The sequence below is a fragment of the Coregonus lavaretus genome (assembly GCF_964263955.1).
Source record: "Coregonus lavaretus genome assembly, chromosome: 17".
Lineage (NCBI taxonomy): Eukaryota > Metazoa > Chordata > Actinopteri > Salmoniformes > Salmonidae > Coregonus > Coregonus lavaretus.
In genome coordinates, this window is record NC_140004.1 from 43,078,957 (window position 1) to 43,105,944 (window position 26,988).

General features: G+C 42.9%; 1 protein-coding gene across 1 annotated transcript; it reads right to left on the reverse strand.

Annotated features, from left to right (window-relative positions):
* Nucleotides 1-3,095: 3,095 nt before the first annotated feature.
* Nucleotides 3,096-24,055, reverse strand: LOC311144561 (uncharacterized protein). Its single transcript, XM_084180596.1, has 9 exons — nucleotides 23,872-24,055; nucleotides 23,463-23,529; nucleotides 22,485-22,545; nucleotides 20,654-22,134; nucleotides 20,033-20,231; nucleotides 13,284-13,439; nucleotides 12,764-12,824; nucleotides 9,824-9,992; nucleotides 3,096-3,884 (listed from the first exon to the last, which is right to left on the reverse strand). Exons 1-9 carry the CDS (start codon nucleotides 23,939-23,941, stop codon nucleotides 3,548-3,550), a joined length of 2,601 nt encoding a protein of 866 aa, XP_084036722.1. The 5' UTR covers nucleotides 23,942-24,055; the 3' UTR covers nucleotides 3,096-3,547.
* Between the last annotated feature and the right edge of the window lie 2,933 nt (nucleotides 24,056-26,988).

Here is a 26,988-nt window from a genome sequence, read left to right on the forward strand (position 1 = left end):
CTGTGTCTTCGTTATCACAGACACCCAAATATCACCTATGTATATTTTGACATGGCCTGTTGATTAACGAGACACACAATTTATCTTATTATGTTGTGCTATAATTTGCCATTTACCTTGAAACATATTATAATTATATATTTATTTACATTGTTGCCTCACAATGGGCCACTAGGCTATAAATAGGAACTAAGCGCAATGGTCAGGTCACTCTGAGGAAGACGTCAGTCACCTGTTCACATCCTGTACAATGAATTAACGTGAGCAAAAAGACCCCAATCTCTTCCTTGTTTTTGTTGTGTTCCAACTCCTTTTTACCTCGAATTAGTCATTTTGTTGTTGAGCACCACTCCTTTCCTTTGTTTTGTCGAAGCGGGAAAGCCCACCGGAATCAATTTCAATCCCACTTTGTAATGCAACAAAATGTTTTATAAAAAATCTTGGGGGTGTAGACTTTCTATAGGCACTGTAAATGTAACCATGTTCAAACTTTTAAGAAATGTTCTCTTAAAGTATTGATATACCAAGAAAACAAAGTTTTTTGTCAAGTTCCTTAAACTTGCCAAAGCCAAGCAACCATCCTGCACCATTTCCAGAAAGTTGTGGGAAGGTTGTATGCAAAATAACCACAGGTCAACCACACTCTCACCAAGCTCTTGTATTACCCAAACCACAGAAGCATTACAAACCACACTCTCAACACTTTAAATTAGCGTGTTACCCAAGTAGCTCATTATTTGGCTTAGGCCAATAGCTGTAACCCAGTTATTTACATTACATTTACATTTTAGTCATTTAGCAGACGCTCTTATCCAGAGCGACTTACAGTTAGTGAATACATTTTATTATTTTTTATATTAGCCCCCCGTGGGAATCGAACCCACAACCCTGGCGTTGCAAACGCCATGCTCTATCAACTGAGCTACATCCCTGCCGGCCATTCCCTCCCCTACCCTGGACGACGCTGGGCCAATTGTGCGCCGCCCATGAGTCTCCCGGTCGCGGCCGGCTGCGACAGAGCCTGGATTCGAACCAGGATCTCTAGTGGCACAGTTAGCACTGCGATGCAGTGCCTTAGACCACTGCACCACTCAGGAGTTATAGGCGCTTTCAAATGTCTAATATATGGTCTACTCTGATCTAGAGTCGATAACCTTGATTAATGTGTTGACACGGGTCCTGGAACACCTGGAGAAGGAACTGATAAGCCAAAGTATAAAAAAAAAACATTCCTTACCCCAGGACACTTCAACATATGTCTGTCTCAGTGGAGCTATAGGCTGACAGGCTCATTGTAATGGCTGGAATGGAATAAAATACATCAAACATATGGAAACCATGTTTGACTCTGTTCCAATCCAGCCATTACAATGAGCCGTCCTCCTATAGCTTCTCCCACCAGCATCCACTGGGCCTATTGCATAGAGATAGATAGAGGACTCCATGTGTCATTATAGTGTCTGTGACAGCATGGGCAGCATCAATGAGGCAATCTCCATTTTGAAGTAGTTAATTTTCTTCTTCACGATTGGCTGATTCCTCCTGATGACCCAGTTGGACATGACTCCAACAGGGCCACCAGCAGGGATCAGCCAATGAAGTTGGAAGTCCCACCCAGTTGACTACATAAAAATGGTGGAAGCCCTCAATGGTGCTGCCCACGCTAACCTATCATTTTGGCACTAGAGGTCTATCATTCTCTATGGTCTATTGTTGGTCTATTAAACCATAAAAAGTCCATTGGGTTCAGCATTTTCCACACCTTGAGCAAATAATGTATGCAGCATTCTTTTTGCGAAGCTTGCATTCAATTTTCCCTCGCTGTTGCACACAACAGGCTTCCATTCCACCATTCCACCGTTGAACATGTGCTCTTTATGACAGAATGTTAAAATTAGGTGAAATCTAAATCCAAATTTGACCAAGTTACACTTCTCAAAAGGCACCGAATTGGTGGAACGACCCAACCAAGTTGTATTCTTCAGCAATAAATGTGTAAACTATATCATTAAAATAACTCTAAACAGCAGGAAATATTGCATATTGTACCTTTACATTTCATGATCTTTATAAACGTACATGATTTAGTAACACAATTCTTAATTTACACAAATGGCAATGAATCCAATCCATTGAATAAAATAATTAATTTAAAAAATACCTCTAAAAAGCTGGTAGAGCACGGCGCTTGTAACGCCAAGGTAGTGGGTTCGATCCCCGGGACCACCCCATACACAAAAATGTATGCACGCATGACTGTAAGTCGGTTTGGATAAAAGCGTCTGCTAAATGGCATATTATTATTATTAGGATTCCTGTGGTCCAAAACAGGACTATGCTATGCTGCAAATATCACATTCTGTAGAATGAAAACAAATCATTCTAAAGGAATAAAACACACTTATTAAAAAATAAGTTGGTGAAAGAGGAATTGACATACCTTCTCCGTTGCCTCTTCTTGTGGATGCTGAGTTGTAGAAGTCCGTGATGCAATGCTGTTGTGCTTTCTTGGTCGCAGGGTCTGCAATGTCTCCACGCTCACCGCGCCCCCCACAAATATAAGATTGAGCGCAGCCCGGAAAGCGTCAGCATTCCTACTTAAACCGCGCCCACATTGGTGAGTATTGCTCGTAACACGTCAAACCTGCATCATACTCATATTGAACCCATAGCGAGCCTCCCAAGTATATTTGATGTGGTTGGATGGGACGGTGACCTCATACTGAAATCAAAGTTTGTCATGAAAAGTACAGTATGTAGACAACCCCTGGGGCCTTGTCTTGGGTTAGAGTCAAACAGTAGAAACACAAACGGTAGCAACACACAAGTATGATTCATCCATCTTCTTGGATGACATTCATGGCTAAAACTGAATCTGGAATATGATGTATTCAGTGTGTCCTAAATGTATCAGCTCTGTATTTAACCTTGGAATGTAAAGTGCATGTGTTAGTTTGTGAGAACTCACTAATCCCCCATTATTCATTCTGTTTGCATAAGCACATCTACTTCATTGATTTCCATATTTTGACACTTAGTCTGGTTAGGACTAATTAAATGCTTTTACTTATAAAACTAATGACACTCCAAAATTACCAAAGTAGATTATTTATTATACATAAATATGTACATCATTCATGCATCTAAAATACCAACACATTTTTTTTGTTTTTCAACAAAACCAAGCTAGTTTGTACAATCTAAAAAATAAAAACCTTAACCACAGTTTGCATTAAAAAACACTATTCCATCTAAAAAGTAAATGGATGCTTTTGGTTTGACAGTTACAAATGAGTAATGGATAGACAGGTTCTTCCTGCAGGATTCTGTACAGAAAAGTCTAGATTGACAAACCCATCTCCCCAGGTGTTTCAGAACCTTTTGTTTTACTACGGCTTTCTACTAAGGAATGTGACTCTGTACTGAAGGACATACAACTGTACAGGTGAAAGCTACATTCCCAGATGGTGAATGAGATCATCCTGTACTATTAGATCAGGGTAAAGCAGGAGGAAACCACTTTAAACTACTAGGAGGACACAGTCCTTTAGTCTTCTTCCTCAGCGTAGACCAGCTGGATGTTGACCTTGTCTCTCAGAGCCTCGTTCTCTCTGTAAACGTACAGATGGCCGTTGGGGATGGGCCCGGCGCTGCCTCCCCCCTCTCCGTCACCCTCCCTCCCTCCTTCCCCCTCTCTCTCATCCTCCTGGGCCATCAGGTCATTGAAGGAGGCCACACAGTGGTCGTGCTCCTGCAGGGAGGCGGGGTAGAGGAGCACAGACCTCTCGATCCTCACCGAGCGCCTGACGGGGGTGAAGAACCTCAGCTCCTGTCCATCCACCATGCGGGCCAACGTCGCCTCTCTCTGCTGGCTCCTGAAGCCACTGCGGGTGGGAGAGATCAAAGAGAACAGTTTACAGTACATACACATAGTGATGGGCTACAAGCCCAGACACACGTTAACTACACATGGTGATGGGTCATTAATGGCAGCTCTGGTCAACAGTAGTGCACTATATAGGGTAGGGCTGACCCCAATTATTCGACTGGTTGGTCGTTAAGCTGTTGGTCGACCGTGTAGCCAATGTGATTTATAGGAGATTTGTTTTTAAAATCAGGATATTTTCTACCTTTAGGCTGCAATATTATTTGTTGGCTTTATGTAGGCTATTTTTTACATAGTTGGCAATGGCAATATAAGTCACTTTTTAGGTTCGTATCATTTTCATTTAGATTTGGATAGAATTTTGATTAGACACATTACAATGATTTTGAGATATGAAGACATTATAAATTAAATGAAACTGTTTCATGAAAATGTGCATATGAAAACCATAACTGGCACGCAGATCGGTAGAAAGGGTAAGATAAATTGGCATTCCACATGAGAAAGGTTGCCGACTCCTAGTGAAGCCTATTACTGGGAACTTCAGGAGAGTAATGGCAGAATCTGCGAAAGCCAGCAGGAGCTGGAGGAGAATAATTGGGTCAGGTTAAGGTTTTTTTCTAGATCTCTGGCGCCCTCGATTAGTTGAAAGAACAGACAACTTTCGGTCAACCAAGATTTGTGTTAGTTGGGGCCAGCCCTAATATAGGGAATAGGGTGCCAATCAGAACATAGACAAGGTGATTGATGGGAATACGGAACATGATGAAATAAATAAAGACACAAATGACTAAAGAGAGAGCCTGATGGCCACACTGTTAAAAACAATGACAGCGAGTGACTGGCACACGTTGTCTCGCTCTCCTCCCTACTGACCAATAGGGCCTGCCCTATCATAATCAATAAAATGGTTATAACAAACTTTGAACACAGTAATGTCAACAGAAAAATGGATGTGGAGGACATAAAAAAGAAACTCTAAAACGGGTGAATGTTTACTGGTTGCTCAGGAGGGAAAGGGGAAGTCAGATCTGTGGAAGACATTTGACTTAGTTTTGGAAGCTACTGGAGTTCAAGAAAAAGGAGGGTTTAGGAGCAAGTGTTGCGTGAGTATCGTGTGTGCCAAACAGTTGCTGTTAGATTACAATATTATAACCTTTTCTGACCATTTGGAACAGTGTAAACACTAAGTAAGTGTACCAGAGAGTCTGTTCTAAAGAAAAAAAAGAAACAATTTATTACAGCAGACTAAAAACAGATTAATGCATTCGTGAATTGCAGTTTATTTATCGTTTAGGCTAATTATTCTAAGCTCCCTGTGTTATTTAATTAAAAAACTAAAATGCTTAATTACATTTCAAAGCATTAATGTCACATATGTTGTGTGATGGCATGAACGAATGAATGATTGATACAGTAGCCTATATATTGAGATATTGACCTAAGTTAGTTAAGGTATTAAGACTAAACAGGACGCGCTCTTAGGCCTACAGCTTGATGGTGGTTATACAAGGCTACTATACAAAGCCTACTAATGATAACGACATGACTTATTATTATAATGATCATAATAATAACTAATAATAACAATAAGGAGATCAAGAGAAAGGAGGGTATAGGAGCGAGAGCTGCATGCATATTATGTGTGACAAACAGGTGGTGTTAGATTACAATCATATTTTTCTGCATGTTTGCAAGTATAAGTAATACCAGTCTGTTCTAACGAAACAGTTTTTGTAAAGCTGTTATTACTCCATAGCAAAGATTAAAAACAGCCAAACCTGTGAAAAGTGCTTTATCTGACATTTTGCAGTTGCAAAACACTCAAACAGGCAACAGAAGCAAGATGTGTCTTATTTCTGTAGATATATATGGATGATTTGTATAGCCAGGCACATTTAACCGTTAGGCTATTGATTGATTATAGACCTCATTATTTTTGGGGTTTTCCCGCTCAACTTTCTTAGACAACTAGGCTAAGCCCTATTCACATGGGACTACTATTACTACAAAACATTGGTTATGTAATTATTACCCCAGAATGTCTGTGTAATTATTTTCTTCCCAAAAAATTGACAGTTACGACTTTTTGCCGTATAGATATTTCCATTATAAGTCCAGACGTTAACAGGGCTACACTGATAACTCGAGCAAGGTTCCCAAGTTTCTAAACCATACCAAATCATATTAGGTATAGTGTCGCCATTATATTTGAATTGTGATCATAATCATTACGATATTTTAGCGCAAACTGCCCCGTGTAATTATTTTCTTCCCAAAGAATTGACAGTTACGACTTTTTGCCTTATAGATATTTCCATTATAAGTCCAGACGTTAACAGGGCTACACTGATAACTCGAGCAAGGTTCCCAAGTTTCTAAACCATACCAAATCATATTAGGTATAGTGTCGTCATTATATTTGAATTGTGATCATAATCATGACGATATTTTAGCGATCCGCAGTAGACGTCCTAAGTTACCCCCAGCCTTCAGATGTGAGCTAAACATTGCACTTGAGATGCATTTTAAGGTTATGGATGCGAAAGTGAACTTATCATTTCCAAACGTTTATGTAAGTTGTATGCTGCTTTGTGATCTATTAACAGCAAGGGGTACAGTATAGACTATGTGCAGCACTTCGTTCAATTTATCGAATCAGTTATTGCTTTCTTGCTGAAACCGTGAGCAACACCTGTCATACTCAGACATTTATCTCAAAACACAAGGATGTTGATTCGCACGGGACTAGTATTATCAGAGGACCTTTGAGTTTGCCAAAACAACAGTAGGTTATTCTGGCTGGAATTGTTAACTATCCTGCCCTGCACAAATGACTGACATTACAGATTCGGACGGGACTAGAATGACAGATGTGGTGTTCTCTGCTTGTGCAAATAATTAAAAATCACCCGACCACCCCCAATAAAACTAATCCCGTCCGAATAGGGCTTTTAAGGCAACGGCTGTTTCCTCGTCTCTGCTGCTGCTGCCTCCGGACTATTGTTCTCAATCCCAATATGCTGGTTAATTTTGCTATTATGCACATAGCAACATGAGGAAAGGCGCCAACTCTATGGCGCACTGAAGATTATGTTTCAGAACCGCAGACAGCGACCATATCCATCGTGGGAGAAAGCGTATTTGTTATAAAATAATATTAGATACATTAGTGTTACACCATGATTTTTACATAATATTACCATAAACAATTTCAGTATCACGTCTTAGAGTGATGGACTGTGCGCCATCCCCGTGGCCTCCGCAATGGATTAGTCCACTTAGTCATGGGCGAATCAGACCCGTGTCTTGTGCACCATTAAAAATATATATATGGTAAGGGCTCCACAGTGTGAGCATTTCACTCGCATTTGTGAATAGAAATAGTTTAGTAGTCACATTTATAGTAAAACAAATGCTGCAGTAGCTGTTTTCAAAGTAATTCTGCTGTTTTGTTTCATAGCTGATAAATTAAATCACACAAAGTCAAAGAACTATGAATCCTATATACCCTATCCCACCTCGAGCTGCAAGACTGCCAGGCTGGGTGAAAAAAGTGCAGACCTCTACTATGATCCCTTATTGATGTCACCTGTTAAATCCATTAAATCTGTGTAGATGAATGGGAGGAGACAGGATTTTAAGCCTGTAGACAATTGAGACGGATTGTGTATGTGTGCCATTCAGGGGGTGAATGGGAAAGACAAAACATTGAAGTGCCTTTGAACAGGGTATGGTAGTAGGTGCCAGGCGCACCAGTTTGTGTCAACTGCAACGCTGCTGGTTTTTCACGCTCAACAGTTTCCCCACGTGTATCAAGAATGGTCCAACACCGTTGACACCAACGGTGGGAAGCATTGGCATCAACATGGGCTAGCATCCCTGTGGAACGCTTGACACCTTGTAGAGTCCATGCCCTGACGAATTTAGGCTGTTCTGAGGGCAAAAGGGTGGGGTGCAACTCAATATTAGAAAGGTGTTCTTAATGATTTGTACACTCAGTGTATACCTCCATCACTCAAGTATCCCTGCACATTGTAAATATAGTACCGGAACTGACATATATATTAGTATGCTCACTTATGTTATTTTCTTCTTATTTCTCATCTGTTTTTGTTCTACCTTATTTTGTTGTATTATATTGTTAACTGCATTGTTGAGTTTAGAGACTTGAAATAAATCCTTGTAATTTGTGTCTTATGTTCCACCTACCCCATATTTGCCATGAATATTCTTATTATGTTACTAAATGTATCCAGGGTATTTTTTGTTAACAAATGCGGAGAAAAATACAGTAAATGTAAAATGCACATAAAATCAACATTGTAATGTTTGGATTCAGTCTGTTAGATCTTACAGTCTTATTCAAAAATGGATTCATTTCAGTTTTCCTCAATCTACACACAATACCCAATAATGACAAAGCGAAAACAGGTTTAAATTTTTTTTCTCCAAATGTACAAAATTAAAGAACACAAATACCTTATTTAGATAAGTATTCAGACCCTTTGATATAAGACTCGAAATTGAGCTCAGGTGCATCCTGTTTCCATTGATCATCCTTGAGATGTTTCTACAACTTGATTAGAGTCCACCTGTGGTCAATTAAATTGATTGGACATGATTTGGAAAGGCACACACCTGACTATATAAAGGTCCCACAGTTGACAGTTGACAGGTTGAAGGAATTGTCTGTAGAGCTCTGAGACAGGATTGTGTCGAGGCACAGATTTGGCAGCATTAAAGGTCCCCAAGAACACAGTGGCTTCCATCATTCTTAAATGGAAGAAGTTTGGAACCACCAAGACTCTTCCTAGAGCTGGTTGCCCGGCCAAACTGAGCAATGGGGGAGAAGGGCCTTGGTCAGTGAGCCAGCTTGGAGTTTGCCAAAAGGCAGCTAAAGGACTCTCAGACCATGAGAAACAAGATTCTCTGGTCTGATGAAACAGAGATTAAACTCTTTGGCCTGAATGCCAAGCGTCACGTCTGGAGGAAACCTGGCACCATCCCTACGGTGAAGCATGGTGGTGGCAGCATCATGCTGTGGGGATGTTTTTCAGCGACAGGGACTGGGAGATTAGTCAGGATCGAGGGAAAGATGAACGGAGCAAAGTACAGAGAGATCCTTGATGAAGACCTGTTCCAGAGCACTCAGGACTTCAGACTGGGGCGAAGGTTCACCTTCCAACAGGACAACAACCTTAAGCACACAGCCAAGACAACACAGCAGTGGCTTTGGGACAAGTCTCTGAATGTCCATAAGTAGCCCAGCCAGAGCCCAGACTTGAACATCTCTGGAGATACCTGAAAATAGCTGTGCAGCTACGCTCCCCATCCAACCTGACAGAGCTTGAGAGGATCTGCAGGGAAGAATGGGAGAAACTCCCCAAATACAGGTGTGCCAAGCTTGTAGCGTCATACCCAAGAAGACTCAAGGCTGTAATCACTGTCAAAGGTGCTTCAACAAAGTACTGAGTAAAGGGTCTGAATAATTATGTAAATGTGATATTTCTGGGGTTTAAAAATAAAATGTGCATATATTTCAATAAACCTGTTTTTGCTTTGTCATTATGGGGTAGTGTGTGTAGATTGATGAGGGGGGAAAAAACAATTTAATCAATTTTAGAATAAGGCTATAATGTAACGAAATGTGGAAAAAGTCAAGAGGTCTGAATAATTTCCGAAGGCAATGTAGGTCAATTTCTACTTAGTGTAAGGGGTTAACGCCAGGCAGGGACCTGACAGACTGGAGATACAGATGCAAGTCTCTGCTTAACTTAAAATGACTGTATTTCTAAACAAGTAGCGGGGCTGCCTTTTTGTTGTTTTTCAAATATCAGGTTGTAGCTTTAAAAAATGGCTGACGGTCACCGGATCATAGAAAGGTCAAACAGGAGGAAGAGGCCATAGGCAGTCAGGTCAGAGGTCATAGAGTACCCTGGTGTGGCGGTGATCTTGTACTTGACCACAGACGAGCCTCCTCGGTCACCACGGATCAGGGCTTTGACAGCTGTGGGTGTGGCCATGGGGTCTGGTGTAGAGTCGAGCTCCAAAACATCATCCTCCTCACTCACAGGCTCCTGCGCCGATGCTATGGGAGACTGACCTGGAAGTAGTAGGAATAATAACAATGTTGTTATAGTCAACTGCTGAGAAGTGTGCACATACTGCTAAATGGCATCCATTGAAGTGCATCGCCGTTTACTGGTCCCAATTCAAATATATCCACCCATCTCTTCAGGATATCAGAATGTTCTGGTGTAGTAAATCCATTCATGACACTACTACTACTACTACAGTGAGGGAAAAAAGTATTTGATCCCCTGCTTATTTTGTACGTTTGCCCACTGACAAAGAAATGATCAGTCTATACATTTTAATGGTAGGTTTATTTGAACAGTGAGAGTCAGAATAACAACAAAAAAATCCAGAAAAACGCATGTCAAAAATGTTATAAATTGATTTGCATTTTAAATGAGGGAAATAAGTATTTGACCCCTCTGCAAAACATGACTTAGTACTTGGTGGAAAAACCCTTGTTGGCAATCAGAGGTCAGACGTTTCTTGTAGTTGGCCACCAGGTTTGCTCTCCCAATTGGGATGAATGCGGAAGACGCGTTTTGGTGGAATGCATTCAGTTGTATCGTATATGAAGATTATGTCTTTGTTAAATGTTTATCATGAAGAAATGGAATGTTCTTTATGTTAGTATATGTTTTAGTGTAACGTCACGTACAACAGACAGATCATTGTTTATAAATAGGGGCTAGACTACAGAAAGGGCAGAACGGCCATGGCAATCTGAGGAGCCGTTCTCCGGACACCGCGGGTCTGTACTTATGCTGTAACCTCGTGATTTTAATAAAAGCCTCTAACACGATGCAGCTTGAACAGACTCTTTGTTGACAGCGATAATGGCCACCATTCACCCGATACGACAGTTGTGCAACTGACTTTGTACCCCCCTTTGTCTTTCTAGTCAGAACCTGTCCCAACTGATGCAGGTACATACCTGTACGCTGGAACATTGGGACACTGTGGGAGGCATGAAAGCCCACATCCTGTTTATGACAAACCGCTTTATTGACAAACTGTGAATTAGGAGCATAAAAATAGTGTGCGGCCCTTCCACTAGTTACCACAGCCACAAACTTGTAGATTGGCTATATCGTAACAATTTGGGAGAACTCAAATGTAAGGTTAGGTATAAGGTTAGCAGTGTGGTTAAGGTTAGGTTTAACATCAGATTTTAAGAAGATACATTATAGAAATAGGTGGAGTTTATGACTTTGTTGCTGTGGTTACTAGTGACGACCAGACAAAAAATATATGGCAAATAAAAATCCAATAAGGATGGTGTTAAGAGATAGATGGGTGGTGTTGAATGGAGCTGAAGGATGGGACTAATAACAACTACCAACAACAACAAGATAACTAATAATGTAATCATACTGTGTCCATAATAAGTATATAGATTATAGGTTGAGAGCTTTTGTGAAAGAGCACAGTTAGAAAGATATGGCATAAAGAAGCAAACCGGATGGACATCATGAAAATGAGAGGTTGAGGAAGTTCAGGAGTAAAAACAAACAAAATAGAATTGTCAAATTGACTGTGTCCATAAAATGTATATAGTATGTATAAGCTGGAAGTAGAGGCCTAAGCATTGTTGTTCACTAGTTTACTCCAATTAGGGAAGGGGTTGGAAAGTAATAAAGGGAAATATATTTTTTTAAAGGATGTGATTATGCATGTGTATATGAATGTATGTATATCTTTATTTTATTTAACCTTTATTTAACTAGGCAAGTCAGTTAAGAACAAATTCTTAGTTACAATGACGGCCTATACCGGCCAAACCCGGACGACGCTGGGCCAATTGTGCGCTGCCCTATGGGACTCCCAATCACGGCCGGTTGTGATACAGCCTGGAATCGAACCAGGAGGTCTGTAGTGACGCCTCAAGCACTGAGATGCAGTGCCTCAGACCGCTGCGCCACTTGGAAGCCCATACGAGGAAAAAAAAATAAAAAAATGGGGGATTGGAAGTGATACAGACAATTACATTGATGGAAGTTACAACCTATCTGCAATATTAAAGCTGATCTACACCCTAAAAAAAAAATACCTGTCTCCAAAACCTGTCTCCACATCCATGCATATCCACTCTCAATGCGTATTACATTATATTAATCACTAGTAACTGGTAATATGAGTCAGAAACCTTCATCTGCTTTGTTGTGAAATCCAATGTCAGAGGGCTTTCAGCAGATGTTCAGTAATATGAAACCCAACTACTCACTGCACGTCTGGCAAATTACTTAGCAGTCAAAAGCCGTGACGACAATATGATTCAAATATGATGAAAATATTGGAACTGACGCAACAAATGGAAGCAGCATGGCAATAACCATAATACATTATTTTGGGATTTGAGCCTCTGGGTTGGATTCTTTCCACAATCTCTACAGTGGAAATAATCTTTACTCAATCTTTCCAATAATAGCAAATACAAACTGATTTGAACATTTTCAACATGCGTGACCCTGGTACGGCCAGCAGAAAGAGAAAACCATGGACACAGCAGTGTGTCTACCTAGATCTAGGTGCTGGTTTTGGCAGGAACAACAAAGTATCCTAAACAAGTGTAAAAACTGCCACATTAGTGAGATGGACCTTGTAGAGGCATGAAGTTCAGATGGGGAATCAAACTCAGACTGGTTCAAATTTCTATCTCAATTGGTCTTACCTCGCTTCCTTTTCAACCGTATTGGAGGAGAAGGTCCAAGGTCCCTCCCCTCTGACCTTCTTCTCCAATACCTTTTGAGGAAGAGGCAAGGAGACAGGATGTTGCTGTCTTTATAGTTTCCTCATTACCTTGTCTCTCTTCCTTCTTTTTCAGCATCTCAAACACAACAGTCCGCAGCTCATCCACTGGCTAAATGAGAGAATGGAGAGAGGAAATAGATACCAAACCATCATATTACTAGTTTAAATGAAATAGATACCAAGGGAGGGAACTCTAATTTTGTTTAGAGAATTCTTCAGAGGTCTAATATATGAGTGAGTGAAAGAGACCGAGTCGTAGGGATGGAGGTAGAGAGAGAGAGTCGTAGGGATGGAGGTAGAGAGAGAGAGAGTCGTAGGGATGGAGGTAGAGAGAGACAGAGTCGTAGGGATGGAGGTAGAGAAAGAGAGAGTCGTAGGGATGGAGGTAGAGAAAGAGAGAGTCGTAGGGATGGAGGTAGAGAAAGAGAGAGTTGTAGGGATGGAGGTAGAGAGAGACAGAGTCGTAGGGATGGAGGTAGAGAGAGACAGAGTCGTAGGGATGGAGGTAGAGAGAGACAGAGTCGTAGGGATGGAGGTAGAGAGAGAAGGTAAAAGGAGTATGTTATACCTCTAACACCACGCGTACTGCCTCTTCAAACAGGGGCAGCACATCCAGGTTGCCCTGGCGCTCCATCAGACGGGCCTGGCAGATCCAGTACTTGGAGAACTTCTCAGCCATGGGCACAGTGGACAGCATCTCCTGCACCTGGGAGGACGGGCAGCCCTGTGGGGAGGCACAGAGAAAACACACAGATAGACACAGTCAGAAACACAGTGAGTCAGAGACACAGCAACGTACTCAGAGCCACAGAAACAGTCAGAAACAGAGTCAGTCAGAGACAAAGCAACGTACTCAGAGCCACAGCAACAGTCAGAAACAGAGCCAGAAACACTCAGAGCCACAGAAACAGTCAGAAACAGAGCCAGAAACACTCAGAGCCACAGAAACAGTCAGAAACAGAGCCAGAAACACTCAGAGCCACAGAAACAGTCAGAAACAGAGTCAGAAACACTCAGAGCCACAGAAACAGTCAGAAACAGAGCCAGAAACACTCAGAGCCACAGAAACAGTCAGAAACAGAGCCAGAAACACTCAGAGCCACAGAAACAGTCAGAAACAGAGCCAGAAACACTCAGAGCCACAGAAACAGTCAGAAACAGAGTCAGAAACACTCAGAGCCACAGAAACAGTCAGAAACAGAGCCAGAAACACTCAGAGCCACAGAAACAGTCAGAAACAGAGCCAGAAACACTCAGAGCCACAGAAACAGTCAGAAACAGAGCCAGAAACACTCAGAGCCACAGAAACAGTCAGAAACAGAGCCAGAAACACTCAGAGCCACAGAAACAGTCAGAAACAGAGCCAGAAACACTCAGAGCCACAGAAACAGTCAGAAACAGAGTCAGAAACAGTCAGACACACAGAAGAGAGACATTTAAGTCTCTTTACTAAATCTTTAAGACTGTTAACAAATTACACAAATATTATGTTAATTGGCAGTGTTGGATTTGGTAACAGTAAAGGGGGCCGCCAGCCAGGCAGGCCACGCTGGAAAGATGAGGGTCAACCAACTCGTCTGTTTGGTCTCGAGGTTTACCATGTGTGTAGGAACGGATCAAACTCCCAAAATAAGTGATGTTGAACATCTCGCCTACGTCCAAATTATCTCTGCTTCCTCCCAAAGTGTGCATGTGTTCACTTCAGCTTCACTGATTTGAAAGGAAATTACAGGTATCACAAATATGGTGATAACTGCACACTTCAGGAGAGAGGAGATTATTATCGTGACTTTTAAACGGGCGACCACAGGTCATGTTAATAGACTGGACAACAGAGAGCAGAGGGGTGACAACCGTGGTCATGTTAACCCCGAGTCGATGTCTGCACCCCCGTGGAAATCTAGTTAGCATAATAATTTTAAAAAAACATACAAATCCGTCTGTTTAAAAGACTGGACAACAGAGGGGTGACAACCATGGTCAGTCTACAATACCATGGGAAGTGGGACCACATCTGCTTAAACTTTTTTTTGAATGGTCTTCAAGCAGCAACAAACCCCCCCCCAAAAAAACAGAAAATAATTATTGCACAAAATGGGCAGTCACTTTCCCATCGTATTACCGTAAACAACTTTCTCTCTTCAAAATTGCTACGTGAAATTATACTTTTTCTTGCTTCCATGTGAACTTTGGGAAGTTATATTCTTGCTAGGGCTGGGAATTGCCAGGGACCTCACGATACGATATTATCACGATACGTAGGTGCCGATACGATATGTATTGCATTCGATACTGTGATTTTATTGCGATTCGATGTTCCAAACATATTGCTCACCATATGTCTGCTGCAGAGTGACAAGAGAGCCATGAGAAAACAACTTTTGATAAGTAATGGAAATAAGTAATGGAAATTAATGGGCTCCCTATTTAAAAAGATGGAGAACATGCTATGAAGAAAGTTTTGGTGCAGGAATAGCAAACTAGGGCAAAAATATTACGTATCCCGATATGTAGCCGTATGGATTATTTTCTTGCTACGGGAAATTAATCCCACAGCTCACCTCACACACAAAAAACAAAGGGACCTTCCTCATCCGGTGACAATAGTAGCCACAGGTTATGCACGTACAGTCGTGGTCAAAAGTTTTGAGAATGACACAAATACTAATTTTCACAAAGTTTGCTGCCTCAGTTTTGATGACGGCAATTTGCATATACTCCAGAATGTCATGAAGAGTGATCAGATGAATTGCAATTAATTGCAAAGTCCCTCTTTGCTATGAAAATGAACTTAATCCCCCAAAAACAGCCCTGCCACAAAAGGACCAGCTGCCATCATGTCAGTGATTCTCTCATTAACACAGGTGAGAGTGTTGACGAGGACAAGGCTGGAGATCACTCTGTCATGCTGATTGAGTTAGAATAACAGACTGGAAGCTTTAAAAAGGAGGGTGGTGCTTGAAATCATTGTTCTTCCTCTGTTAACCATGGTTACCTGCAATGAAACATGTGCCGTCATCATTGCTTTGCACAAAAAGGGCTTCACAGGCAAGGATATTGCTGCTAGTAAGATTGCACCTAAATCAACCATTTATCGGATCATCAAGAACTTCAAGGAGAGAGGTTCAATTGTTGTGAAGGCGGCATCAGGGCGCCCAAGAAAGTTCAGCAAGCGCCAGGACCGTCTCCTAAAGTTGATTCAGCTGTGGGATCGGGGCACCACCAGTGCAGAGCTTGCTCAGGAATGGCAGCAGGCAGGTGTGAGTGCATCTGCACGCACAGTGAGGCGAAGACTTTTGGAGGATGGCCTGGTGTCAAGAAGGGCAGCAAAAAAGCCACTTCTCTCCAGGAAAAACATCAGGGGCAAACTGACATTCTTCAAAAGGTACAGGGATTGGACTGCTGAGGACTGGGGTAAAGTCATTTTCTCTGATGAATCCCCTTTGATTGTTTGGGGCATCAGGAAAACACCTTGTCCGGAGAAGACAAGGTGAGCGCTACCATCAGTCCTGTGTCATGCCAACAGTAAAGCATCCTGAGACCATTCATGTGTGGGGTTGCTTCTCAGCCAAGGGAGTGGGCTCACTCACAATTTTGCCTAAGAACACAGCCAGGAATATAGAATGGTACCAACACATCCTCTGAGAGCAACTTCTCCCAACCATCCAAGAACAGTTTGGTGATGACCAATGCCTGTTCCAGCATGATGGAGCACCTTGCCATAAGGCAAAAGTGATAACTAAGTGGCTCAGGGAACAAAACATCGACATTTTGGGTCCATGGCCAGGAAACTCCCCAGACCTTAATCCCACTGAGAACTTGTGGTCAATCCTCAAGAGGCGGGTGGACAAACAAAAACCCACAGATTCTGACAAACTCCAAGCATCGACTATGCAAGAATGGGCTGCAATCAGTCAGGATGTGGCCCAGAAGTGAATTGACAGCATGCCAGGGCGGATTGCAGAGGTCTTGAAAAAGAAGGGTCAACACTGCAAATATTGACTCTTTGCATAAACTTAATATAATTGTCAATAAAAGCCTTTGACACGTATGGAATGCTTGTAATTATACTTCAGCATACCATATTAACATCTGACAAAAATATCTCATAACACTGAAGCAGTTAACTTTGTGAATACTAATACTTGTGTCATTCTCTAAACTTTTGACCACGACTGTACACGTCTTACACACACACTGTAAGAGTTGCACCACTAATGAATACCACCTACGGAACAATATACGTGTTCCTCCAAACGTCTTGCTCTCGCAGTGCAACTGCACCCCAAAGGACACCCGATACTCTACAATCAGTGGTTCTTAAGCCTTCACTCAACACACCTGATTCACTGAATCACCAAAGTGAGACATTTGTCTACGGCAAAATTGTGAAACATATGTGGGTCCCCAGGGAGAGGTTAGAGAACCACTGCCCTACATAGTGCACTACTTTTGACCAAAGCCCCGTACGTTTTATTAGGACATTATTCCCCAAATAATATAAACTACATCAATCATCTGACCTGACCGTGTGTTAGATTAATATTTGTGTCTTCAGAAGAAGAAAAAAAACACGACACACAAAGCAACCCCAAAACGGATTGTGCAAGGGCTAGGCCTTCATCCAGCTGCTGTGCTGGCCTCTTCCACTGAAACGCACCACCCCATCGGTCTCAGAGGAATGTCACAGAATGGATTCATGTTAGTCATTCAGCTGTTGTGCTGGCCTCTTCCACTGAAACGCACCACCCCATCGGTCTCAGAGGAATGTCACAGAATGGATTCATGTTAGTCATTCAGCTGTTGTGCTGGCCTCTTCCACTGAAACGCACCACCCCATCGGTCTCAGAGGAATGTCACAGAATGGATTCATGTTAGTCATTCAGCTGTTGTGCTGGCCTCTTCCACTGAAACGCACCACCCCATCGGTCTCAGAGGAATGTCACAGAATGGATTCATGTTAGTCATTCAGCTGTTGTGCTGGCCTCTTCCACTGAAACGCACCACCCCATCGGTCTCAGAGGAATGTCACAGAATGGATTCATGTTAGTCATTCAGCTGTTGTGCTGGCCTCTTCCACTGAAACGCACCACCCCATCGGTCTCAGAGGAATGTCACAGAATGGATTCATGTTAGTCATTCAGCTGTTGTGCTGGCCTCTTCCACTGAAACGCACCACCCCATCGGTCTCAGAGGAATGTCACAGAATGGATTCATGTTAGTCATTCAGCTGTTGTGCTGGCCTCTTCCACTGAAACGCACCACCCCATCGGTCTCAGAGGAATGTCACAGAATGGATTCATGTTAGTCATTCAGCTGTTGTGCTGGCCTCTTCCACTGAAACGCACCACCCCATCGGTCTCAGAGGAATGTCACAGAATGGATCCATGTTAGTCATTTAGCGGATGTACTTATACAGAGCGACTTACAGTAGTGTGTGCATACAGTGGGGGAAAAAAAGTATTTAGTCAGCCACCAATTGTGCAAGTTCTCCCACTTAAAAAGATGAGAGAGGCCTGTAATTTCCATCATAGGTACACGTCAACTATGACAGACAAATTGAGAAAAAAAATCCAGAAAATCACATTGTAGGATTTTTAATGAATTTATTTGCAAATTATGGTGGAAAATAAGTATTTGGTCACCTACAAACAAGCAAGATTTCTGGCTCTCACAGACCTGTAACTTCTTCTTTAAGAGGCTCCTCTGTCCTCCACTCGTTACCTGTATTAATGGCACCTGTTTGAACTTGTTATCAGTATAAAAGACACCTGTCCACAACCTCAAACAGTCACACTCCAAACTCCACTATGGCCAAGACCAAAGAGCTGTCAAAGGACACCAGAAACAAAATTGTAGACCTGCACCAGGCTGGGAAGACTGAATCTGCAATAGGTAAGCAGCTTGGTTTGAAGAAATCAACTGTGGGAGCAATTATTAGGAAATGGAAGACATACAAGACCACTGATAATCTCCCTCGATCTGGGGCTCCACGCAAGATCTCACCCCGTGGGGTCAAAATGATCACAAGAACGGTGAGCAAAACTCCCAGAACCACACGGGGGGACCTAGTGAATGACCTGCAGAGAGCTGGGACCAAAGTAACAAAGCCTACCATCAGTAACACACTACGCCGACAGGGACTCAAATCCTGCAGTGCCAGACGTGTCCCTCTGCTGAAGCCAGTACATGTCCAGGCCCGTCTGAAGTTTGCTAGAGTGCATTTGGATGATCCAGAAGAGGATTGGGAGAATGTCATATGGTCAGATGAAACCAAAATATAACTTTTTGGTAAAAACTCAACTCGTCGTGTTTGGAGGACAAAGAATGCTGAGTTGCATCCAAAGAACACCATACCTACTGTGAAGCATGGGGGTGGAAACATCATGCATTGGGGCTGTTTTTCTGCAAAGGGACCAGGACAACTGATCCGTGTAAAGGAAAGAATGAATGGGGCCATGTATCGTGAGATTTTGAGTGAAAACCTCCTTCCATCAGCAAGGGCATTAAAGATGAAACGTGGCTGGGTCTTTCAGCATGACAATGATCTCAAACACACCGCCCGGGCAACGAAGGAGTGGCTTCGTAAGAAGCATTTCAAGGTCCTGGAGTGTCCCCAGATCTCAACCCCATAGAAAATCTTTGGAGGGAGTTGAAAGTCTGTGTTGCCCAGCGACAGCCCCAAAACATCACTGCTCTAGAGGAGATCTGCATGGAGGAATGGGCCAAAATACCAGCAACAGTGTGTGAAAACCTTGTGAAGACTTACAGAAAACATTTGACCTGTGTCATTGCCAACAAAGGGTATATAACAAAGTATTGAGAAACTTTTGTTATTGACCAAATACTTATTTTCCACCATAATTTGCAAATAAATTCATAAAAAATCCTACAATGTGATTTTCTGGAGAAAAAAAATCTAATTTTGTCTGTCATAGTTGACGTGTACCTATGATGAAAATTACAGGCCTCTCATCTTTTTAAGTGGGAGAACTTGCACAATTGGTGGCTGACTAAATTCTTTTTTCCCCCACTGTATATGATCGCACTGGTCCCCTGTGGAAATGGAAAACACAACCGTTGCAAGCGTCATGTTCTACCAGCTGAGCTACACAGAACATGGTCTAGACTAGAGTTTAGACAGGCAGAACAGTAACTGGAAAAACAGTGGGAAACACACTGGTTTCTTCTATGACAAATCCAACAAACGTTGTACAGGGTTCATAAAGATAACAACCAACCTCCCAGTTGATTTGTCATACATTTTAAATTCATGTCAAAGCGTGTAATCTGACCGAAACCATTCCTCCGCCACACCTCAATCAGCAGTTTGATGCAGTCAGCCAGGCACCTGTCCACAACTCCAACCAGAGACTTGGCCTCAACTTCCTCCTCCATACCGTCCCAGTAGGCCTGAGGGAGGGCCACGGTGCGCCGCACCCGAGGAGGCCTCACCGGCATGGGGGGACGCTTGTAGGAGATGCCCCTGTTCTCACGCCATTCCTGGAGCTTCTGCCTGGAGTCACACACACAGAGTCGAATAGAAGGTTGTTCAGTAACATTTTGGGGTAAAGTCAGATGTTTGTAGTCCAATTCAACCACACTATATTGAATGACGAGGTGCTGGGTGGAAAGAATATGGTGGTATAATGGAAAAGGGCCAGCACATTCATACGCTACGATACCAACACACATACATACCTTTTACTGGAGTGAAATGACAACGTTATCTTGATCTTATTTTGTTATTTCAACAAACAAAATTCAAAGTATTTATGTGCACTGTGTAAGCCAAGGCCTTATTCAACCAGTCTAGAGGTGAACATGTTAAGATTTCAAGTTGTTCTGTATAAGATTGTCTGCTAAATCACAAACATGTCAATGTACTGTATTCTACTTCCTAGTAATGATCTAATTTACAATAAAAAACAAACTGACATCCTCTCCTCCTGGGCAGCTGTCATCTTCCTGCGGCCCTCTGTCTTGGGCACGACCCTGGCCTGGTCTCTGGGTGTCTTCAGGCCAACACCAGCCTCCCACCCCACCTCCTCCTGGCCATGGCTGGACACTCTGGCAGAGCGAGGCACCATCTGGGGGATCCACACACCATTCACTGTGCTCCTGTTAGGCCTAGGCCAACACGCTGGTGATGCTGATGAGGGCGATGGAGCATTGGGTTCATTCTTGGTGTCAGTGTCTGCCCTCCTGCTCTCCACCCTGCCTCGGTTTTCCTCGCCGCTGCTTTTCTGTCCCATCTCAGCCACAGCTGCATGCATGGCCCTACGCAGAGCCTTGGCCTGCCATTGGTTTCCTGTTATCCCGGTGGAGGCTCGAGAGGCAGGCTTCCATATCTGAGTGTTGGGTCCTGCTCCTCTAGCCTCGGCCCTGTGCTGTGATGGAGCCCTCTGAATACGCTCAACCTCTTGGATGGAAACTCTGCCAGAGGTTTCGGTTGTCCTCCTATCGCCTGGCTTCGTAGCTGCAGTCTTGGGACCAGGACCAGCGGGGCCTTGGATGGTGGGTTTAGGTCCAGTGACAGGTTGTCTCTGCCCTGCTGGTTTACTGGATCTCCCTGGGAGTGGTCTGGAATCAGTCGTTCTCCTCTGAGTAGTATCTGGTGGCTTTTGGGTCAGAGCTGGGACTGGGATGGTGCTTGGGCATGCTCTGTTCAGGACAGAGGGGGTGAAGGGGGCTGAAGCTGGAGCAGGGACCGTGGTGCTTCTAGGCTGCACCTGGACAGACACAAGGCCGGTCTTGGATTTAACCATTCTGCTCAGACTCATTCTGGCACTGCCAGCTGTGTTGGGCCGTGTGCTAGCTGTAATGGGCCGTGTGCTAGCTGTAATGGGCCGTGTGCTAGCTGTAATGGGCCGTGTGCTAGCTGTAATGGGCCGTGTGCTAGCTGTAATGGGCCGTGTGCTAGCTGTAATGGGCCGTGTGCTAGCTGTAATGGGCCGTGTGCTAGCTGTGCAGAGTGTGTTAGCGGGTTTCCCAGTAGTATTTGGCTTTGGTCTGGTTGTGCTGACTGAACGTGTTCTACCAGCGTTTGCCAGGGGTTTGGCTGAGCTAGGGCGTGTGTTGCAAATTTTAACAGCTGGATTAGGCTGGGTTCTGAGATGGTTGGTGGTGCCTGGGCATCTTTTGGTAGGGACAGTGGATTGTGATCTGGCTGGAGCAGTCTTCAGGCTGGCTGAGTGACATGGGGCAACCGCAGAAGTCTTTGTCATGCCTTTGAGCACGTTGAGACGTGCAGTAACCGATGCTGCAGAGAGGAGACGCAGAGTGTTACCGTTGGTGGGGCTCTGTTTTTTGGTGGTACTGCAGAGGGTGCCAGTGGTTTGGGAAAGAGGTTGAACCTTCACGGCTTCCTTTTTCATCTTGAGGGCATTTGGACCCTGGTTCTCTTTTCCCTGGGCCAGCTGCAATTACAAAACATCAGTTGATATAGTTAGTAACTCTTTCCTGCTTTGCATGAACAGTACACAGACCTCAACGTGTCAGTTAATTATCATTTTAAATTTGTCATTTAGCAGACACTCTTATCCAGTAGTGAGAGCATACATTTCCGTGGGGAAAAAATCCATAATGGTCCCCGTTGAGAATCAAACCAACAACCCTGGCATTGCAAGCGCCATGCTCTACCAACTGAGCCACACGGTACCTATTATAATTCAAGCCTCACTATATAATTGAGTGAGCAAACTGCCAGGCTTGCTTTGAGAGAGTTCTTGTCAAGGAGGAGAGGAAAGGGATTAGCTACAGTACTTACATCGTCCTTCACTGTAGACATGGTGATCTTCTTTGCTTTAATGTCATCTCGAAGATATGGTCTGAAAATTTGTCATGTGTGATAAGACATTATTTACAAAAGTCTATGGATAACACATTTCAAGCTGAAATACTGGCACTAATGCCAGTTACTTTATATGGTTGGGCTTTCACTCGCTGCGGGTATGTAGAGAAAAACGAGGCAATTCAAGAGGGTGCTACGAAATTAACGTGAAAACGTCGTTCTTTGCCCTATGTCATTATAAATGACATAGAATTAATCATTAGATTGTTCTCTAAAATATTATAACCTTAATAGACTTGTACTTGACAGTGTTGGTGAAATAAGAAAGTTAATTTGCTGTGACCGTTGCTAGTTTAAACTGCGCCGCTCTTGGTTGTATCTCTTTCATATAAGGTGTTGTGAGATGGTATCATTTGGAGATGTTTCACCTCCAGATCCTTGGCTTTCATTGCCAGCGAGCGATCTACTTTGAGAGGGGCCGTTTCTATGGCGATTTAAAGGGAAAGACTCAGAAATACACAATGAAAACAGGAACAGATTGTCTTCCCGGAGGGTGGATATTGCAATTCAGTCTTAGCTTTGTAAAGCAATATTTTGCCCTATTTAGTTTTGTATTCAGCGGATTTCATTTAGAAAAAGACCATGTTTTCACTGCAGCCACTAGACAGTTTGTCAGTTGACGTTCTGCGGCGGAGCAGCGCCTCAGAGTTCTATTGAGCAGTGACCAGTTTTTCATCATGCCTCTGATGACAATTCCATTAACTCTAAACATGCTCAATTCTCAGAGTAAATCGTCGGCAACTTTTTAACCATGTATGGTAGAGACATATGGGCTATTGTTTTTCTGACTGAATTCTATTGAATTTACATTTGTATAAACCTTGAATTATTTAATCATTTTATAGGCTATATAATGGCCAAGAAGATAGCCGTCAAGCCATGATGATTTCTTACTTTGGGTTGGGTGGCTTCAGTCTTCCTTTTGCTGCCAAGTACTTCATCAACTGCTGCTTGCGCAATTCTGTGAAAGACAAGAAGCAACATTGTTGTTGTAACATGATGATGGTTGTAGCTAACTACCTAGCTAAGTTACTAGTTTAGGGAGTCAATAATACAGCCCGATGTCCCAAGAGTCCAGAAGTTGCCCCCGAAGCGAACGTTAGTGTGTACCCTAGGCCTAGCCTATATCTCGTATTTCCACTGTAGCTTGACCGAACGATAAATATAAAACAAAATATTGTTTACATTGCAATATGACTAACGTCGTTAACTATAACTAGCTAGTAAACTCAAGAGGCCTACTATCATGCATTGTTAACTAGTGGAATATTAGCTAAGTTAGTTAACGTCAACTACACCTTACCTTTTCTGTTGAGTTGGGCAACAATTTCTTCCCCGACCATTGCTGTTTGTAATCCATTCACTTGAGACATGTTATGTTAGTGTAGCTAGCTAAGTTATTCGCTATTTTGTTGGAATAAAAGTTATGGTTTGCTAGCTAGTTAACATAAACAAACCGACTTCAATCATCAAATTCGAAATTGCCTGGGTAACGCCACTCTTCTCCTATTGGATCGTTCAAATATTTGAAAAAACACCCCCCACCCAGACAGCTACTCCAACGCTTCTTCTTCTTCTGTGGATTTTATATGGCGGTTGGCAACCAACTTTAAGGTGAATACCGCCACCAACTGGGCTGGAGTGTGGACCAGAGACAGTGAAGGTCTAAATCAGGGGTGTCAAACTCATTTTAGCTCAGGGGCCACATGGAGGAAAATCTATTCCCAAGTGGGCCGGACCGGTAAAATCATGGTATATTTATAACTTAAAAACAACAACTTCAGATTGTTTTCTTTGTTTTAATACGATCAACATAAAACATAAAGCTGGAGCCTGAGGACAGTGTGTCCAAAATAGTACAAGCACAACATCACTATTAATCATAAAACACCTCAAGTTTATTTGAAAATTCTAAAGAAAAAGAACACACAAACCCACAATGCCTCAGTGATTAACAGAACTGTTTCACAGATCTATATCAGGGTGTCATTTCTCAGGCAGAAATGTAGATACAAATAATGAAATCCTGTTCCCCAAACTAGTGCAAGAACCACAGAGTCAATAATAGGTTAAATATACAAATAAAATAAAATAAATTAAAAACAATAGCACATCAACATAAAAACATATAAATATAAAGCTGGAGCCTGAGGACAGTGTGTCCAAAAGCACAACATCACTATTAGTAGGGGCGGCAGGTAGCTTAGTGGGTAAGAGCGTTGTGCCAGTAACCGAAAGGTCGCTGGTTCTAATCCCCGAGCCGACTAGGTGAAAAATCTGTCGATGTGCCCTTAAGCAAGGCACTTAACCCTAATTGCTCCTGTAAGTCGCTCTGGATAAGAGCGTCTGCTAAATGACTAAAATGTAAATATTAATCATAAAACACCTCAAGTTATTTGAAAGTTCTGAGGACAAAGAACACACAAACACACAATGCCTCAGTGATTCACAGAAGTATATCACCGATCACATAACTATATCAGGGTGTCTCATGCAGCACTTTAAGTGGGTTTGCATAGTTTATTTGACTCCTGATACCTGGCATCTTTTAGCTTTCACCAGCGCATCAATATCAGGCGTCACATCCTGAGTGGCAGCCAACTTCAGGATGTGATTCAAGTGCTTGTGCGTGAGCCTTGAGCGCAGCTTTGTTTTATTTATGCTCATTACAGAGAAAACTTGCTCACAAAGATATGTGGTTCCAAACAGGCACAACAGTTTTGTAGCGAGGGCTGTCAAGTTGGGGTAACCTGGCAAGAGATTCTGATAAAATGTGTCCAAGCCAGCTGCGGCAAATTTGCCCTTCAAATCCGAGTCACACTGCAAGTCTATTATTTCAAGTTGGATGCTGACGGGCAGATCAGAGGGATTCACGGTGAATGGCGAGCAAAAAACGTTGAAGTCTTTCTCCAGTTCACCAAAAATCTGAAAGCGTTGCTCAAACTCCCGTAACGGTCCCGTTATTTTATCTTTGAACCGCTTCATGTCTGCCACATGTTGGGTCGCGCACACATTTTTCAGACAGGGTAAGTGAGCTGCATCACCACCGGCGAGTTGCGTCTCCCACAATGACAGCTTCAACTTGAAAGAACGTATGCTGTCATAATACTGCGTGACAACTTTGTTGCGCCCTTGCAGCTGTTTGTTGAAGTTATTCAGGTGCTCTGTAACATCCACCATAAATGCAAGGTCCTGCATCCATTCTGCGGAATGAAATTCTAACACTGGCTTGCCCTTTTCTTCCATGAACTGTTCAATTTCTTCTCGTAAATCAAAGAAACGCCTCAGCACAGCACCTCGGCTTAACCATCTTAGCTCAGTGTGGTATGGCAGGCCATAGATGTGGTCTTTCTCTCTGAGAAGGCTGTCAAACTGACGGTGATTCAGGCTTCTGGATCGGATGAAATTAACAGTTTGGATGACCACCTTCATGACGTTATCCATCTTTAATGACTTGCAACACAAAGCCTCCTGGTGCAAAATACAGTGAAAAGTCAAAAAATCACGTCCTCCATTTGGAGATTGCACTTTCTCTCTGAACTTTGTCACAACGCCTGCTTTTTTCCCGATCATTGAGGGCGCACCATCTGTAGCCAGGGTGACAGCGCGGGACCAGTCCACTCCGACCCTGTCCAGCGCGCCGACGAGTGCGGTGAAAATATCAGCTGCTGTCGTTGTATCTGTCATCGGCACCAACTCCACAAACTCCTTGGTGACGGTCAATGTGTCATCAACTCCGTGGATGAAAATGGCCAGTTGTGCAACATCTGTAATGTCAGTGCTTTCATCAATTGCAACCGAAAACGCAATAAATGACTTTACTTTTTGCTTCAACTGGCTGTCCAAATCCACTGAAAGATCGGAAATCCTGTCTGCAACTGTGTTTCTTGTCAGTCTGATATTTACAAAAGCCTGACGCTTTTCAGGGCACACAATCTCCGCTGCCTTCATCATGCATGTTTTTACAAATTCACCCTCACTAAATGGTTTTGAAGCCACTGCGATTTCATTAGCAATGAGGTAGCTAGCTTTCACTGCAGCATCACTGATGTCTCGGCTGTGAGTAAACACAGACTGCTGTTTCTTCAGACCCGCCAACAGTTCATTCACCTTCTCTCTTCTCCGCCGTCCTTGAAAGTTGTCATATTTGTCGGCATGAAGACTCACATAGTGGCGACGAAGGTTATATTCTTTCAGCACTTCAACATGCTGTGAACACACCAAACATACAGCTTTCCCATTCAATTCCGTGAATAAATAGGAGGATGACCATTTTTCTTGGAACACTCTGCACTCTGCATCCACTTTTCTCTTTTTTGACAGAGACATATTGGGGCAATGAGGGTGCCAAAGCACATAATGTTAAAAGTAAAAGCCGTAATAAATATCGCGGGCAAAATAAAGTAGCTCATCCGGACTG